We start from the raw sequence: 15,767 nt of genomic DNA, 5'->3' as shown, positions 1-15,767 counted from the left end.
CCTAAAGAGATTCATGCACGCCCGAGCCCTAATCGACTCAGGGTGTAACAGGGACTTGATCACCCCCCGCCTAGTTGAGGCGCTGGGATTAGCCACTTCGCCCCTGCCACAACCGATGCAGTTTCAGCAAATGGACGGGGGGCCCATGAGGGGGGAACCATGTGTTTTAGAAACTCAGGCGGTCCCGGTAGGGACCGAGGAGCATTGGGGAATTGAAACTTTCGTAATTGCCCCCTCCTGCTCTTTCGACGTGGTAGTTGGCTCAGCCTGGCTCGCCCGCCACCAACCCGACATAAGGTGGGAGGAACAGATCGTCCGGTTCCCAGATTGGAGGTGCGAGCATCACCACTGGCGCCCCGAGTGGGGGCCGCACGCCCCCCCCCAAAACATGCGGGCGTGCCTCACACTTGAGGAAGTCGCCTCCATCCCCAAGGAGTACCGAGACTTAAAACTGGCATTTAGCGAGAAGGAAGCGGATGAACTACCGCCCCACCGCCCTACAGACTGCGCCATTGAGCTAATCCCCGGGCAGCAGCTTCCCAAAGCGAAACTGTACTCCATGGGTTGGGCGGAGAAGGCGGAACTCCGAAAGTTTTTGGACAAAAATCTAAAGCGTGGTTTTATTCGACCAGCCACAGCCCCCCATGCCGCCCCCGTCCTATTCCGAAAGAAAAAGGACGGGTCGCTTAGACTTTGCACAGATTTTCGTGCGATAAACGGGATTTCCATGTCCAACGCCTACCCGATCCCGTTGATAAAGGACTTGTTAAACACTGTAGCAAAGGGGAAAATATTTACCAAACTCGACCTCCGGGACGCGTACTTCCGCGTCCGCATCAAAGAGGGGGACGAATGGAAAACAGCCTTCAACACCCCACTGGGACAATTTGAGTACCTTGTCATGCCGTTTGGGCTACAGGGAGCCCCGGGCGTTTTTATGAACTTTATCAATGAAGTGCTGCGGGACTTCCTGTTCAAGGGGGTGGTGGTGTACCTTGATGACATCATTATCTATTCACAAGATCTAAAGTCTCATGTGCCTTTGGTCAGAAAAGTGTTAAGCACCCTTTGTAAACACAAACTGTATGCCAAACTGTCGAAATGTGAATTCCACAAGACCGAACTTGATTATTTGGGCTTCCGGGTGTCGGGGGAGGGATTGTCCATGGACCCCGCAAAGGTCCAAGCGGTGTTAGACTGGGAACCCCCTCGAACCCGCAAGCAGTTACAAAGTTTTATCGGGTTCGCTAACTTTTACCGCGACTTCATAAAGGGGTTCGCCACGGTCATGCTCCCCCTTACAGAACTCCTCAAAACCAAAGGGAAAGGTGACGAGGCTAAAAAACCCGGCGCACGCCTAACGTGGACGCCGGACTGTCAAAAAGCTTTCACTGAGCTAAAACGCCTCTTCACCTCCGAACCCGTGCTAGCGCACCCTGACGAACTAAAGCCCTTCGTGGTCCAATGCGACGCCTCCGACGCCGCTGTAGGAGCCATATTAATGCAGAGGGGGGAGGATGGAGCGCTCCGACCATGTGCCTATATTTCCAGGAAATTTTCCAATGAACAAAGAAACTGGTCAGTCTGGGACAAAGAAGCGTTTGCAGTCATGTTTGCCTTAAAAACCTGGCGCTCCTGGCTTGAAGGAGCAAGAGTCCCCTTCGAAATTTGGACCGATCACAAAAACCTGGAAGCCCTCACTGGGCGTCGCAAAATGACTGCAAAACAGATCCGGTGGGCAGGCTTCTTTGCAAAGTTTGACTTTGTGCTGAAACACATCCCAGGCTCAAAGAACTTTTTAGCGGACGCCCTTTCCCGCCTGCCCCAACATGACAGTCTTAGGGAGGAGGTGGTGGACTCGCTAATTTCCCCCTCAGCCATCGCGGGGGGGGGTCACCACCCGCTCCGGCAAACAGACCGACCCACCGGACTTAGAATTACTTTCTCGATTCCTCTCGGAGTACAAACAAGAGGCTGACCGCCCCCCCAACTTGGTCAAAGCCGAGAACGGGCTCTGGTTACATAATGAAAAAATCTATGTGCCCGATCCGCTCAGGAAAGAGGTTTTGGACCGCTGCCACTCAAGTCGCTTGGCCGGCCACTTTGGCTATGTTAAAACGCTCAATTTGCTCACCCGCCAATTTTGGTGGCCGAAAATGAAAAAAGATGTTTCAGAGTTTGTACTCTCATGTCCCACATGCCTCATGGCAAAACGGAGGGGGGGCAAACCTCCGGGCCACCTCGTCCCCCTCCCTACGGCCACCCGACCTTGGTCGGTAGTCTCCATGGACTTCATTGTGGAGCTCCCGCCTTCGCAGGGCAAAACAGTCATCTTGGTCGTAGTCGATACCTTCTCAAAGCAGGCTCACTTCATTCCTTGCAAACAATTACCTACCGCTAAAAAACTCGCCCAGCTCTTTTTCACTCACATTGTACGCCTACACTCATTCCCAGACAAGGTCATTAGTGACCGCGGGACACAGTTCGTTGCCAACTTCTGGCGGGAGTTCTGCAAACTGGCTGGTATTGAGCAGGGATTGAGTTCTGCCTACCACCCCCAGTCGGACGGACAGACGGAGAGGGTTAATGGCCTTCTTGAGCAATACCTCCGCTGCTTCATTAATTTCCAACAGTCCAACTGGGTAGACCTCCTCCCCTTTGCAGAATACGGCTACAACAATAGCCTCCATAGCTCAACCAAAACCTCCCCTTTTCAAATCATCAATGGTTACGAGGGCAAGCCGTTCCCCACGCTCGCCCTCCCAGCTAGCCCATCCCAACCCACATCGTGCCAACAGTGGTGGGAGGGACTTCGTGAAGGCTGGAAGGGAATTCAGGAAAACCTGGAAGAAGCGAAAAAAGCATACAAAAAACAATTTGACAAAAAACACTCTCCGGAGTGGGACCTAAAGGTGGGGGATACAGTTTTCCTGTCCACAAAAAACCTCCCCCTTCCTCAGTCCTGTCGCAAACTGGCCCTGAAGTTCCTCGGACCTTTCAAAATCAAAAGGGTAATAAATAAAGTAACGGTAGAACTCGAACTACCCAAGTCTCTAAGTAAGATCCATCCTGTTTTTCATTGCAGCTTGCTTCGGAAAGACCCTGGTGCTACGTCCTTCCATCCCAGGGCCCCACCGCCCCCTCCGACGACAGTGAGGGGTCAGAGTCACCATGAAGTCCAGGAGATCCTGGACTCCAGAGTCAAACGGGGGAAACTGTATTATTTGATCAGGTGGAAACATTTCCCCCCGAGCTGTGACGAGTGGGTCGAATCTCAGAATGTAGTGGCTCCGCAACTGCTGAAAAAGTTTCACCTACTGTACCCGCACAAGCCCAAAGTCGGTCCCGCGGGAGGGGGCGCTTAGGGGGGGCAGTATGTCAGAACTTGTATCTTTGCTGCTGGTCCCCTATAATGTGACCAATGCTGTATGGTAGTTTTACTGTGCCTTAAAGCTGTATTGTAAGTGAACCAAACTGACTCCATGTTGTAACCTCTGCTTAACCCAGAGTGCCTGGATAGTAATTAACCTTGCCCCACTGGTATCCAAAATATTTGGGGCTGTAGAATGAATTATGTCTTGTCTCTGCACATTCTCACACTGGGACCCTTTGAAGCCGAACAGCATGGCCTTCGAAGTAGGGAGGCATCCTCTCTACTGATAGTGATGGTGAGAAGACAGCTGCGCCCTGAGATGTGAATTGTGGCTTTGTGAGATGTTTGCTTTACGTGTATAAAATCAAGCTGATGCTGGCTCTCGCCATTACTGTTATCTTGCCTTTTCCAGTACCTAGTTCTCTTCAATAAAATCCTAGCTTTGTAACTAAGTATGGGATCCGTTTGACGTTCTTGAGTTCTGACACATCCACATGTAGAAGTGGATGGTTACCCCATCTACAGCAACAATGTCTACAATGTGGAGGTGGGCAGGTAACAACCTTCTGGGCCTGAGGGGAAGGGTTGGCCACTCCCAGAACCCATCTCCACAATGAGGAGGCAAGCAGGTGACCACCTTCCAGGCCTAAGGGGAAGGGTGGAAGGTCACCCCTCCAAAATCCTGCCACCAGGGGGAGGTGGGTGGGTGACTGCCTTCTGGGCCTGAGGGGAAGGACCAGCTTCCCCCAAAATCCATTTCCACAATGATGTGGTGGGTAGGTGACCATCTCCCAGGCCCAAGGGGGAGTATGGCAGGCAACCCCTCCCCAAACCGTCACTAGGGGGAGGCAGGTAGGTGACCACCTCCTGGGTCCAAGGATTGCTCATCTGTGGCAACAATCTCTATGATGAGATGGGCAGTACTCACCCCCCCCCAAGCCAATCCTCACCAAACCTGGAGGGCAGGTAGAGGGGAATCCCAGTGAGGTCTGCAAGTCTGATGCCTCTACCTTGCAGGAGGGCTGTTTGACACACTCCTCCTGAACTTGCTGCTGTGATTTCCCCAAAGCACTTTCCTGGGGACACTTGCTTTGGGGGGTTGTAATTCACCCCCTCGCCTAATTCCAATACTTACCAAACATGGAGGGCAGGTAGAGGAGAGTCAGCTGGAGACTTGCTGAAAGTTTTGTGTCTCTGGCCTGTGTGTGTGTGGGGGGGGGGGGGCAGTTTTTCCATGCCACAAACCTTCATTTTCCTAGTTTGTGCCCATCCATGCTCCTGACACCTAGCCCTGACTCAGGCATGGATCACTGTGGCAAGATGACCCAGGAATGGACGCAGCTGATGCACCAGCAGAAGCTGGGAAAAGTACTTCAGTCCACTGCAGCTGCCTGGTTTTCTAAAGTGACTGCTGTGAGAGTAGTACCCCCAAGCTGTGAACTTGGCTTTTCAATGGCAGTATAACCTCATCTAAGCCAGGAGAGATCTGAAGTCCCTGGTCTACCTTTCTACTAAACATGCTAGTAAATGCATTGGTACCTGCTTGACTCTGTAGTGCTAGACGAAGGATTTGAGTGTTCCTGTTGATGAGGTCTTTCTGAAGTCTGGGAAGGAGGAGGACTGCTAAACAAGAAGTTGCTAATAAATCGCCAAACAGCTATCAATGGGTAAAGGATTGTGCCAAGCAATTTCCAAAAATCTCCACCAGAAGATTGCACAGCTGCTGTAGCTGTCTTTCCTGCCTATTTATGAAGATAAAAAAATGACACAATCAATTTATGAATTGTAAATTGGACACAGACTGTACTATGTGCAGACAGGAGTTTATTCACAGTGTTCTTGCTGCACCAAGACAATCTGTCCATGATACAATTTAAATGTTTTAATACTTCTGATCTTTATTAATAAGATACACTTACCGGCAACAATACTACTGAAGCGCTTGGGGCGAGTTCTAATTCTGATAATTTTTTGCCATAATCATCTTTGGTAAATTCCCTCCTGGGAAACATTGTAGCCAATGAGAAATTACCATATGTGTTGCCAACTGTCTGTAATGACACAAGGTAGTTAAATATTAAGACACAAAGAAATAGGAGAAAACACTAGACTTTCCAATGTAAATTCCATCATTTAAATTATTTTAAAAGGGAAAAAGCATTTAACATACATATGACTAATGACGACCAGGGTTCCTCTAAGCCAAGGTAGTGTGAGCCAGCTGGTGCCAGAGCACACTCTTTGATGCAGCAGCTCACAACTTTAATGCCAGGAGCTTACAAAGTAGAATTTTTGCTCACAAGACTCCATAGCTTAGAGCCACCTGCTTGCCATTTTTCTCTGTTTTCTGAGTCTTCATAGGGATCTGTCATTTCAGGCTTCTCTGGAGCATCTGGGGGACACTGGAGAATCCTAATTTGTTACCAGGCTGATACCAAAGCTGTACAACTGTATAATTTCATTTAAATTGACATTCTTAGTAGCACATACCAGCATGTTCTCTATGAATGGGTTACAGTTAATATTTATTACAAATATTTATATTCTGCCTACTGCCTTTAGATAATATCTGGCTAATTTCTTTCCTAACAGATGAACGCAATCCAGGGGGCATGTGAAGAACTGCGGAGGGGTGTGGTGGGGGACAAATGGGAACCGTCTGAGTACTGCTGCAACCTACCTCACAGGATTGTTGTGAGGGTAAAGTGGAGGTGAGTAGAGCAATATATATCCCCCCAAGCAGGATAACAATGCATTAAATAAATAAAATCCACAAGATTTTCTATGCTCACACACTCAAGCAAGCTGATTCTTGCCCCAGTTTCTGGTCAACTCCACCCACCCCCTTCCCCACCTGCAAATTGATATCTCTCAACATCACGCCCTTTCTGAAGTTTCTCCAGCCTTTCTCCAGCCATTTTTGGAATCCACCCGCCTTTTGGGGTAATCAGCACTATCATTTTTCTGCATACCCAGGAAATCACCCAGAATAAATAGAGACCCTTATTTTGCTTTGAACCACTTATGTTGGTTTCATCATCCACACAGCAAAGCCAGCCAGTTTAACTATTTTAGTAGATACAGTGATAAACACTTCTCTGTTCTAGAGGCTACCGGCTTGCTTTATTAGTACACCACACCATCTTTACACCATCTTTATTCCAGTGCTCATTTACCTGGGAAGCAAACTTTCGAGCCTCTGCCAAGCGAGCATCTACAGGAAAGTTATTAGTAATGGATGATCCATCTGGGAGGCGAAACTGAATTCTTGCTATAGTACTAGGGAAGATATTTCACATTAAGGATTACAATGATATTTTAAAGACACATCAGTGGACTGCACAATTCTTTTAAAATCTTAAATTCAAATATCAAGTATGTTACACTGGAATAGTACATCATTTGCTTTCATTTCAAGAGTCAGATTATTTCAGACTCTTGTGTAGCTCTAGTAATGTGCAAGGCTACAGTATATATTCTCTGCTGAGAAACCAAACAGAAGGCTGAGGAGACAAAAGAGAATGCAGTTGACATGGTCTGAGTATGAGATGGCAAGGATTATCCACTGGTAAAAAGCAAATAATAGAGCAGAACTAGGGAGGTTTTTTGGGATTGAATAGGAATGAAAACAATTCACCTTCTCTCCAGCTGCAGAGCTTCCTTCTTGGCTTCCATTTCCGCCTGTTGTGCTTGGAAAGCAGCAGCTTTTGCAGCTTCTGCTTCTTCCTGTGCCTTTGCATAACGAGATGCTCTTTCAGCACGATCCTTCATAAAAATACAAATATATTAGGGCACACATTATGATGGCTCTGTTGGGGCAAAGTTCAAAATTCAGTTTAATGTAATAATGTAGTACATTTCTTATTAATGTCCCCGTCGCATAGTGAAAGGGACAATTAGTTCTCCTGTTTCTACCTATTCTGTTCCCATGTGAGTGCATATTCTGAAATATTCATCACTTTTTTGGCCATCTCAAGGTGATTTTATGCTGACTTCTGGGGGGGGGGGGAGAGTTGCAAAATGTGTGCCAATGTTTTGCAGATATGATTTTTTGACAACTGCTGAAATAATGCCCCATGCGCTGAACCATTCATACACAAAACCTCAATCATATGGATGTCTGCCATAAAATGACTGAAATCACAACTCATATGAGATCCCCCCCAATAAATAGATAAATAAATATCCACCCACCTATTTCTGAGGAAGTGCATTTAGAATCAGTTTGTCCATCTCCTAGTAAATTAGTGATCCTTTCAAGGATGTACTGTATTCTACCTTATCCACAACTGAACTCTTACCAATGCAATCTGCTGTTTGATACGTTCCCTAGCAGCTCTGTCTTCAGCCTTTTCCCTATTCTTTTCTTCCAATATTCGTTTTGTCCTTTCCTCTTCCTGTTTTCTTTTGTATTCCAACATATCTTTTCCAGTTTTTCTTCTTTCAATTTCTTTCTTGATTTCTTTCTAAATATAAAATTACACATCTCCTAGGCATTAAGCAAACACTGGCTTGCATTCTTCCACTCCTGGTGGTGCATTCCTCAGAGAATGGGAGGTTCTTCTACCGGAAGAATGCACGGCAGAGTGGCAGGATTTGTTTTCCCCTCCTTCATTTCCAGTTCCTCTTTCTCATAAAGGATCAAGGAAGAATATTTTTTTCTATTTAATAAAAACATTATACTTTCAACAAGCCATAAAAATGCACCAACCCAGTTCAGAAAAATCCCTCCCAAAAATTACATTCTACACATTCTGTGGAATTATATTCATTTGGGAACTTTCTGAACTCTGCAGTAAAATGACTTTGCAGGTCCTCTACTAGCCCAGAGCTTAAGCTGCTAGAGGTCACTTTACTAACTTTATCACTCATATCATTTCATAAATAGGATTTACTACCTCACCATGTGGAGAAAGGAAAAAACTAGAAATAACTTCTAAGGTTCAAGAGGTCCCCATTGCGGAGATGCTCTCAAGCCCACACCTGACCTGCCTCTCCCTTCTTCCTCTTGGGTGCATTCATTTTCAGAAAAATGGCTATTTCACCAAACTTTGTAGTTTGGAATTCAGAAGCAGAAAGTGGAAAGGGGGAGGCTTATCTCTCTTTCTTTCTTGACCAGATGATCTGTAAAGGGCAGCTTGAGTTTAACCCCTGAGAATTCAGAGTATAAACAAACATTCATAGAGATTCCTAGAGTGAAATGTCATCCACCTCAGAAAACCCATGGGGATGGATAGCTACCATCTTACCCATTCACAGTGTGGCACATTCAAAAGGCTCTGGGCATATGAGTGCAGGTATTGCAGTGAATCATATTGGGAGAGACACACCTGCAGATATGCAGGTTCCAGCTCAGAAGAGACTTCTAGAATACAACCCACTGATCACAGTAGAATACAGACAGATATGTTGCAAATGCAGACTAATTTAAAGTTTGCTTTAAATAGGATTTTTGTTCAAGAAAAAACTCTGATGCAGAAACTGAAGTTAACCTTCTACCTGTTCTTCTTCTTTCTTTTTCTCCTCTTGTCTTTGTTCAAGTTTTTTTGTTATTCTGAAAAAAAAATGCATACAAAAACTAAGGAAGAAACTTATACTATGACATGTCACAAAAAAGAATGTTTACACTTGGCCTTCCAGAAATGTGAAGCAAATTCTATTATGGAAAATAATGTTAAAATAAAGCAATTTCACTTCTGGAAACCAATTTTGGGTAGAACATATTTATGATGTTTTTAATTACAGAATATCAGTTTCTCACTCATGTTAATAAAATCACTCATAATGTACTATTTGTAAGCAATAACTATCTTCCTTGTACATGTGATACACCATGAATGTCAGAGAAAAAACAGAACAGGGTTTCCCAAACTTTTCTTTCCCATGGCCCAGTTATTTTTACACTTTTCCTTTGTGGCCCGCTAAAATTCAGGGGTGGTGCCAGGAGACTTTGAGGGTGGAGCCGGGAGACAGGAATTATGTCATTTCCTGTAGTGTCACTTCCAGGTAAACGGCCAAGTGATGTCACTTCCGGGGCACACTGAACCAAAACACCATCTTTTCCTGTGATGTCACTTCCAGGGCACTCCCCCAAACCTGCCTATTCTGAAGTAATTTCATTTTCAGAAAAATCTCTCTGAAACTCATGCGGAGCCAAAATGGGGTTGGAAAGTGGGCAGTCCTCTCTTTCCACCTCCACACACTTATCTGTTTGTGTGTTCTTCTCCAGCTTGCAAGCACTCCTAATACCCAGGTTCAATTGCCTGCATCACCTACACACCCCTTCTTCAACAGCACTGGCCAGTGTATGCAGTTGGGAGTGCTGTTGCCATTGCCATCAGGAATGCCAGCACTGTGTACCACCAACATTGGGCCCTGGCAGCTGCTCTACCTCAAAATATGCTGACACATTTAGTAGGCCCTTCCTTCAGCTGCTACTACTGGAATGCTGCCTCAAGCTACAACCAAGCTTGCTTGCTTTCAAGAAAATCTTTTGACAGCTATCTTTCATACTTTTCCATAGCTGAAACACTGGGAAATTGCTGTGAAAGGTAGCAGAGGATTGTACTGCAATTAATGAATTAATTTCAAGTGATATGAAGTTCATACAAGCTTTTTTGCAGTTATCCCAAAAAGGATATTTATGAGGGGCTTGCAGCTTTTTACTGGCTGTGTTTCCCATGCCTTTAAAAGAAACCTGTTGTGCAGATATTTAGCCAGTGAACTTCTTTCATCCTTTTTAATATCTACAGGAGTAGTTTAATTTTGGTGTCAGACAGCTCTTAAAAGCAGGACCAGTAAAATGGTGCCAAGTTCATAATACCATCACTTTCAGTGCTGTTGAGATATACAGCACTAAACTCCAACCATCTCTTTCTGCCCCACACCTCTCACTCTCACTCACTCACACAGAAATCTCATAGAAACGTCAGCTGGCCACAACTGGGGGTGCCAACTTTTCATTGGCAGAGCTCCTATGTCTGCAACAACAGTGTGATGATGAGAAAAGTTTCATCCAGTAAAAATGGAAGGGAAAAAAGAAAGAGAAAGGGAAAGAATGAAATGGAAAGAAAGGAAAAGAGAACATGGAAAAAAGAACACAAGAGAAGCCATGTTGGATCAGGCCAATGGACCATCCAGTCCAAAATTCTCTCATACAATGCCCAAAAAGCACCAGCGTGTCCACCAGTGTGGCCAGGGCACTAGAAGCCCTCCCACTGTTGCTTCCTCCCCCCCAGCACCAAGAATACAGGCAGAGCATCAGTTGCAGGGAAAGAAAGAAGGGGGGGGGGGACAAAAGGGGAAAAAAAGCCTTACCATCAGATGACCCCAGCTAGCAACAAATCTGCCCAGGGACCGTTAGGTAAAAAAAAAAAAATCTACTGGAATGCCCACTCCCCGCCCCTCCTAGCTGAAAAAACAACCCCCCCCTCCTTATTTACTGCCCAGGCCTCCCGGGGAAATCTCCCCAAAAGAACATACTGCAAGCCTTACCATCAGATGACCCCAGCTAGCAACAAGTCTGCCCAGGGACCGTTAGGTAAAAAAAAAATAGCTACTGGAATGCCCACTCCCCGCCCCTCCCAGCTGAAAAAACACCCCCCCCCTCCTTATTTACTGCCCAGGCCTCCTGGGGAAATCTCCCAAAAAGAACATACTGCAAGGTACATGAAAGCTCATACCCTGAAGAACACTTCATGGGTCTAAAGTGCCAGTAGATGCCAGTTTTTCTCTCAAACACTGGGAGGAGGGGGGGGAGAAGGAAGAAGAGGCAGCCCAGCTCCTCTCTGAATAACACAGAGATGGGGGAAGGAAGGAAGCCAAACAGAGCTCAGGCTTTGCAGCCTGTGTCAGTCTTCAAGGCTAGCTTTTCTCTGCACAACAGAGAGACAGGGGAAGGAAGGAAGCAGAGAAGAGGTCGTGCTTTGCTGGGGGCGGGGCTAGCTTTGGCTTTTCTTGTGACCCGGTAGTGAGGCTTCCGTGGCCCGGTACTGGGTCACGACCCTGCAAATGGGAAACACTGGAATAGAAGATATATGTCAGAGGATACCTTTAAAGAAATGCCAGAATTGGTATATGGTGATTCTTAACAAAATTCTAACTCTTTTCCAAGAGTTGCATTCCTGGGCTATTTGGAATAAGTTTTAGTTTAAATAGTTAAATGCAGGTAAGCATCAATACACACACTCACAAACCTTCCCCAAACACCCACATCTGTAAATTTTACAGCAACATTCTAAAAACAGTTCTAGAAAGTTATTGGAACTACAAATACTTAAAGGTTCAGAATTTCTACCCATATACAATCTGTAGCCCAATCTAACCAGCCAAGCACAGTATTCATTTGTGGTTATATATTTTTATGTTGATATTTCTTAAATCAAATTTTATTTGAATTCATACATATTTATTTGGCTGTTTTGTGTCAAACATGGTAAAATTCCAAGGGTAATTAATGGGTTGTTGGCCCTCCATAAAGTTGGCCTGTGAAGTATCAGGGAGGACCTAAGTAGCTTGACTCTGTTATTCTTACCCCTCCCCCTTTCCTGCTTATTGCTGTGAAGTAGAGTAGAAAGAAATGAAACTAACAAGATAAAGAGTGTAGACATTTATGATAGTTTATGTGTTAGAGAGCATTCCTAGCCCCCACCTCTAGGAACCCTTTGAAGTGTGCCTGAAAAGAACTGTATCAATGTATTATCTGTATCACTCTCAAGAACCTGTCTTAAGAAAGCGTATCAGTCTATCGATAAACGTAGTTTTGTATCCACTTGACTCGTCATTGAAACTGCATGCTTGACAGTTTTGGACATGTGGTAGTTTTATTGCTACTTCAATGCATACAACATGTGTTGTGGAGTGATTTATGTTATGCATCATTTTTAAAACTATATTTGGCATTTTTGTTATCTGTAGCATTTTTTTGTTCTTGTTAAACCTGTATCTTAATAAAAGAAACTATGAAGGTCACCACAAGAATTTTCTAATTTCATCAGTTTTATTTTGTTTTACTTGCTATTTAGTTATTGGTGGTGGTGGGGGGGGCCTTATGTACATGTGCCCATAACAGGTTTGCCAGTAAAGAACTGGTTGCTTTATTTTTGATATCTTTTAAATTCTTCTTTAAAAAAGGTCTTCAAGAGCAATGGGGTTTGAAGCCAAAATATAAATACTGGCTTGACAGATAAGAGGACTTACAATGCATGACAGTTCCATGCCTGAGCTGAGCTGAACAATTCAGGTGGCAAGCCATCGTTCAGCTGCCTTTCTTCTCTGTCAATGAATTGCTTTTGTTCTCTCTAACCCTAGTTTCCCTCCTCCCAACACTGGCTGCCTGCCTTCAGAATGAAAAAACAAGACTTGCTCCATATAGAAAAGTATGTTGCAACAATGGGGGAGTCTTAGGAGTATATGTTCCCTGTAATAGTTGAATAATTTGGAGATAAAAGTTTTGAATTCATACCAGGGTCCTAAAAATGCACCATATTAGTTCAATAACAAACTTTACCAGAGCATTGTTATCTGTATTTTTAAGGTGGTTCTGTCATGAAATCTCAGTGCTTGTAGCCAGTATCCATGGAGAATTTTTTGGCCAGCAATGAAATGGAAGGCTTTGCAGTTTTAAAAAAAGAGACTGGCTTACTCCTTCATTACATACAGCTCAACAAGAAGACATTAAGAATGCTGATGAAGTGGCAACACGAAACACGTCTATTATTATAACTAGTTATTTATATGATGTATTGCTAAACAATGAGCTTTGTTGAAAATGGTTATTTTTGTGAAAATGATATTTGTAAATTCAAAAGTATTTTTATTTTAAAAGTATGGTAGCCTATATAAATCAGTTTTGTGTTCTGTTTCTTGTAGTGTTCCTTTAGAATGAGGCTTCCTTATTAGACTCTTTAAAAAAAGGATCTCAGAATCTCAACCAACAACTTTACTTCTTTCTTTACTTCTCCCTTGCCCCCTTTGCATATCCAGTTTTCCACAAAAAAAGTTTTTCTCACTTTTTGCTTCCTTCTGCTTATATGCAGAGTGCTTTTTCCTTATAACCTTTTAAAAATTAAGCTTTCATTCCCATCTTACTGTCTGTACAATACTGTAACTGTTTATGTCTCCTTCCCTCCCGACCTCATATCTTAGACAGGATTTTTTTTCGCTTAGACAGGGATTTCTTTCATTTTTGTTATGTGCAGTACATGATACAATTCAGGTGCTCTCAAAATGTTACACTAAGGTTGCCACTAAATCTCATCTTCTCCTTCCCCTTAATTCTTTCTCCTGCCCCCTGAACTACGGCAAGAACTAGTGCCGAGAGACATGAAAAATATCAGGTGATACTTTTTTATTACGTTTTTTAAAAATTAACAGTACTGTTTCAATTATGACAATATTTACTGCAGACATATTTGTAGTGTTTCATGACATTTTTGCCAAATTCAACTTTTTAAAGAAAAGTGATGAAATCTGCAACAACAGCAGCAAAGAAAAAAAATCCTCAAACAAACCTTTCTACTTTGGCAGTGAGGTCATCTACAGTCTGTGGTTCTGCTCTTCTGTCGTTTTCCTCAGGAAGCAAATTTGTCTGGACTGAATTTATTTCAGCTTATGATAGTGTAAGAAACAGATGGGGGGAAGAGGAAGAAAAGAGAAAAAAACTTTTAAGTATTGAACATTTACAACAACAACAAAGGAGAAAAATGATTACTGTAAAAAACTTACAAAATTCATGAACAGTTAAAATTCAATATGTTGAAGGTTTTCATGGCTGGAGTAGATTGGTTGTTGTAGATTTTCTGGGCTGTGCGGCCGTGGTCTTGGCATCGTGAGACCTGATGTTTCGCCAGCAACTGTGACTGGCATCCTCAGAAGTATAACCCAGAAAACTGGAGTTCCCTCTGGGTCAAATTGAGAAGAAGTTGGTAAGCAGGTAATTTATATCTACTCAGGCAGGTGGGGTAGAGCTGAGTCATTATCTTGTGGGAGCATGTCACAGTCCAGGAAACTCCCACAAGATAATGACAGTCACAGTTGCTGGCAAAACATCAGGTCTCACAATGCCAAGACCACAGCCACACAGCCCAGAAAATCTACAACCAGTTTAAATTCAGCTACAGAAACAAGGTATTAATAATCCAGATTGGATCACTAATTAGAAACAAGCATGGGGTGCGTTCTGGAGCGTTGTTGCAGGATGTGATGAGGCTGTAATCCGTCTCTACAAGTGTTCTAAGTGTGTACCTTATGCCTGTTGAGTTTATGCACATATTTGCTCATTTGACTATGTGTGTGTATGGGTGGGGTTGTTTGTTTGTTTGTTATATTTTATATGAGCTGTGTGTTCCATACTTTTGATTTTTAAAATTGTTATCTAATTAGCTAAGCCAGATTTGTGCTGGTTGTAGTAATTAACAACACTTGGCCAGGCTATTGTCTGACTTAATTATCAATCAACTACTTAGCTTCTACTCAGTCTGCCTCTGCCTGTTAGTAGTTATTAAGTAACTTAGCTCCTTTTGTGCTAATTGCAATTTAGTTTTTCCTTTTTCTCCTGGCACTGGGATGGTGGTGAAGTAACTTTAAAATACTTACTAAAGTTAAAAGTTTTAAGGATTTGTGTTCTGAGGATACCCTTCAGATTCTAGCATCTGAAACTTTCCCAACTGCTGAGATTTTCCAACTGCTGAGACTTATCAAAAGATTTTTTGATAAAAATCACTGCCTTCTACGTAGCCCTTTCTGTCAAGTTGGATGTGTGTGTCATACTTTATCTCAGGTTGCATCTGGAACCAATTCCTGATAGTAGCCAGGTCCTGGGGGCAGAGATATGATAGTTGTAGTAAATGTTCAATACTTAAAAGTTTTTTCTCTCTTCTTCCTCTTCCCCACCCCCATCTGTTTCTTACATTATCATATCTATCCCCCCAGGACCTGGCTACAATGATCCATGCAATGGTCACTTCCAGACTAGACTATTGTAACTCGCTCTGTGCTGGCTTACCCTTGAGAATGATCCAGAAACTGCAGTGGGTGTAGAATGCAGCAGCTCACCTGCTGACTGCACCACCTTTACAGGTGGGCATTCAGCCGCGCTCCGCAGTCTGCACTGGCTGCCCATTGAGTACTGGATCTGCTTCAAGGTTCTAGTGCTAACATTTAAAGCCTTACGCAGCCTGGGACCAACATACCTGTGGGACCGTCTCTTTCCATATATGCCCAGGAGATCGTTACGTTCGGTCTCCCAACATCTGTTGGCTGTCCCCGGCCCAAGAGACGCCTGCCTCACCTCAACTAGGGCCAGGGCTTTTTCAGTCCTGGCCCCAACCTGGTGGAATCAGCTCCCTATTGAGATCCGGGCCCTACCTGGCATTAGCCTTCCGTAGGGCCTGTA

General features: G+C 44.1%; 1 protein-coding gene across 1 annotated transcript in view; it reads right to left on the bottom strand.

Moving 5' to 3' along the window:
* The window catches only part of UBXN4 (UBX domain protein 4), a 63,185-nt gene that overhangs the window by 7,228 nt on the left and 40,190 nt on the right, over window positions 1-15,767 (bottom strand). Inside the window, exons 6-12 of the mRNA XM_060257225.1 lie at window positions 13,885-13,981; window positions 8,873-8,927; window positions 7,675-7,839; window positions 7,011-7,138; window positions 6,550-6,652; window positions 5,293-5,424; window positions 4,913-5,115 (exon numbers count right to left, since the gene is read on the bottom strand). Coding sequence (XP_060113208.1) covers window positions 4,913-5,115; window positions 5,293-5,424; window positions 6,550-6,652; window positions 7,011-7,138; window positions 7,675-7,839; window positions 8,873-8,927; window positions 13,885-13,981 — 883 coding nt within the window. The remainder of the gene's footprint in view (window positions 1-4,912; window positions 5,116-5,292; window positions 5,425-6,549; window positions 6,653-7,010; window positions 7,139-7,674; window positions 7,840-8,872; window positions 8,928-13,884; window positions 13,982-15,767) is intronic.

The sequence above is a fragment of the Heteronotia binoei genome, chromosome 16 (genome assembly GCF_032191835.1).
Source record: "Heteronotia binoei isolate CCM8104 ecotype False Entrance Well chromosome 16, APGP_CSIRO_Hbin_v1, whole genome shotgun sequence".
In the NCBI taxonomy this organism is placed as follows: Eukaryota; Metazoa; Chordata; class Lepidosauria; order Squamata; family Gekkonidae; genus Heteronotia; species Heteronotia binoei.
Note: the sequence above shows the minus strand (reverse complement) of the source record. Positions and strands in the feature narration are given on the sequence as shown.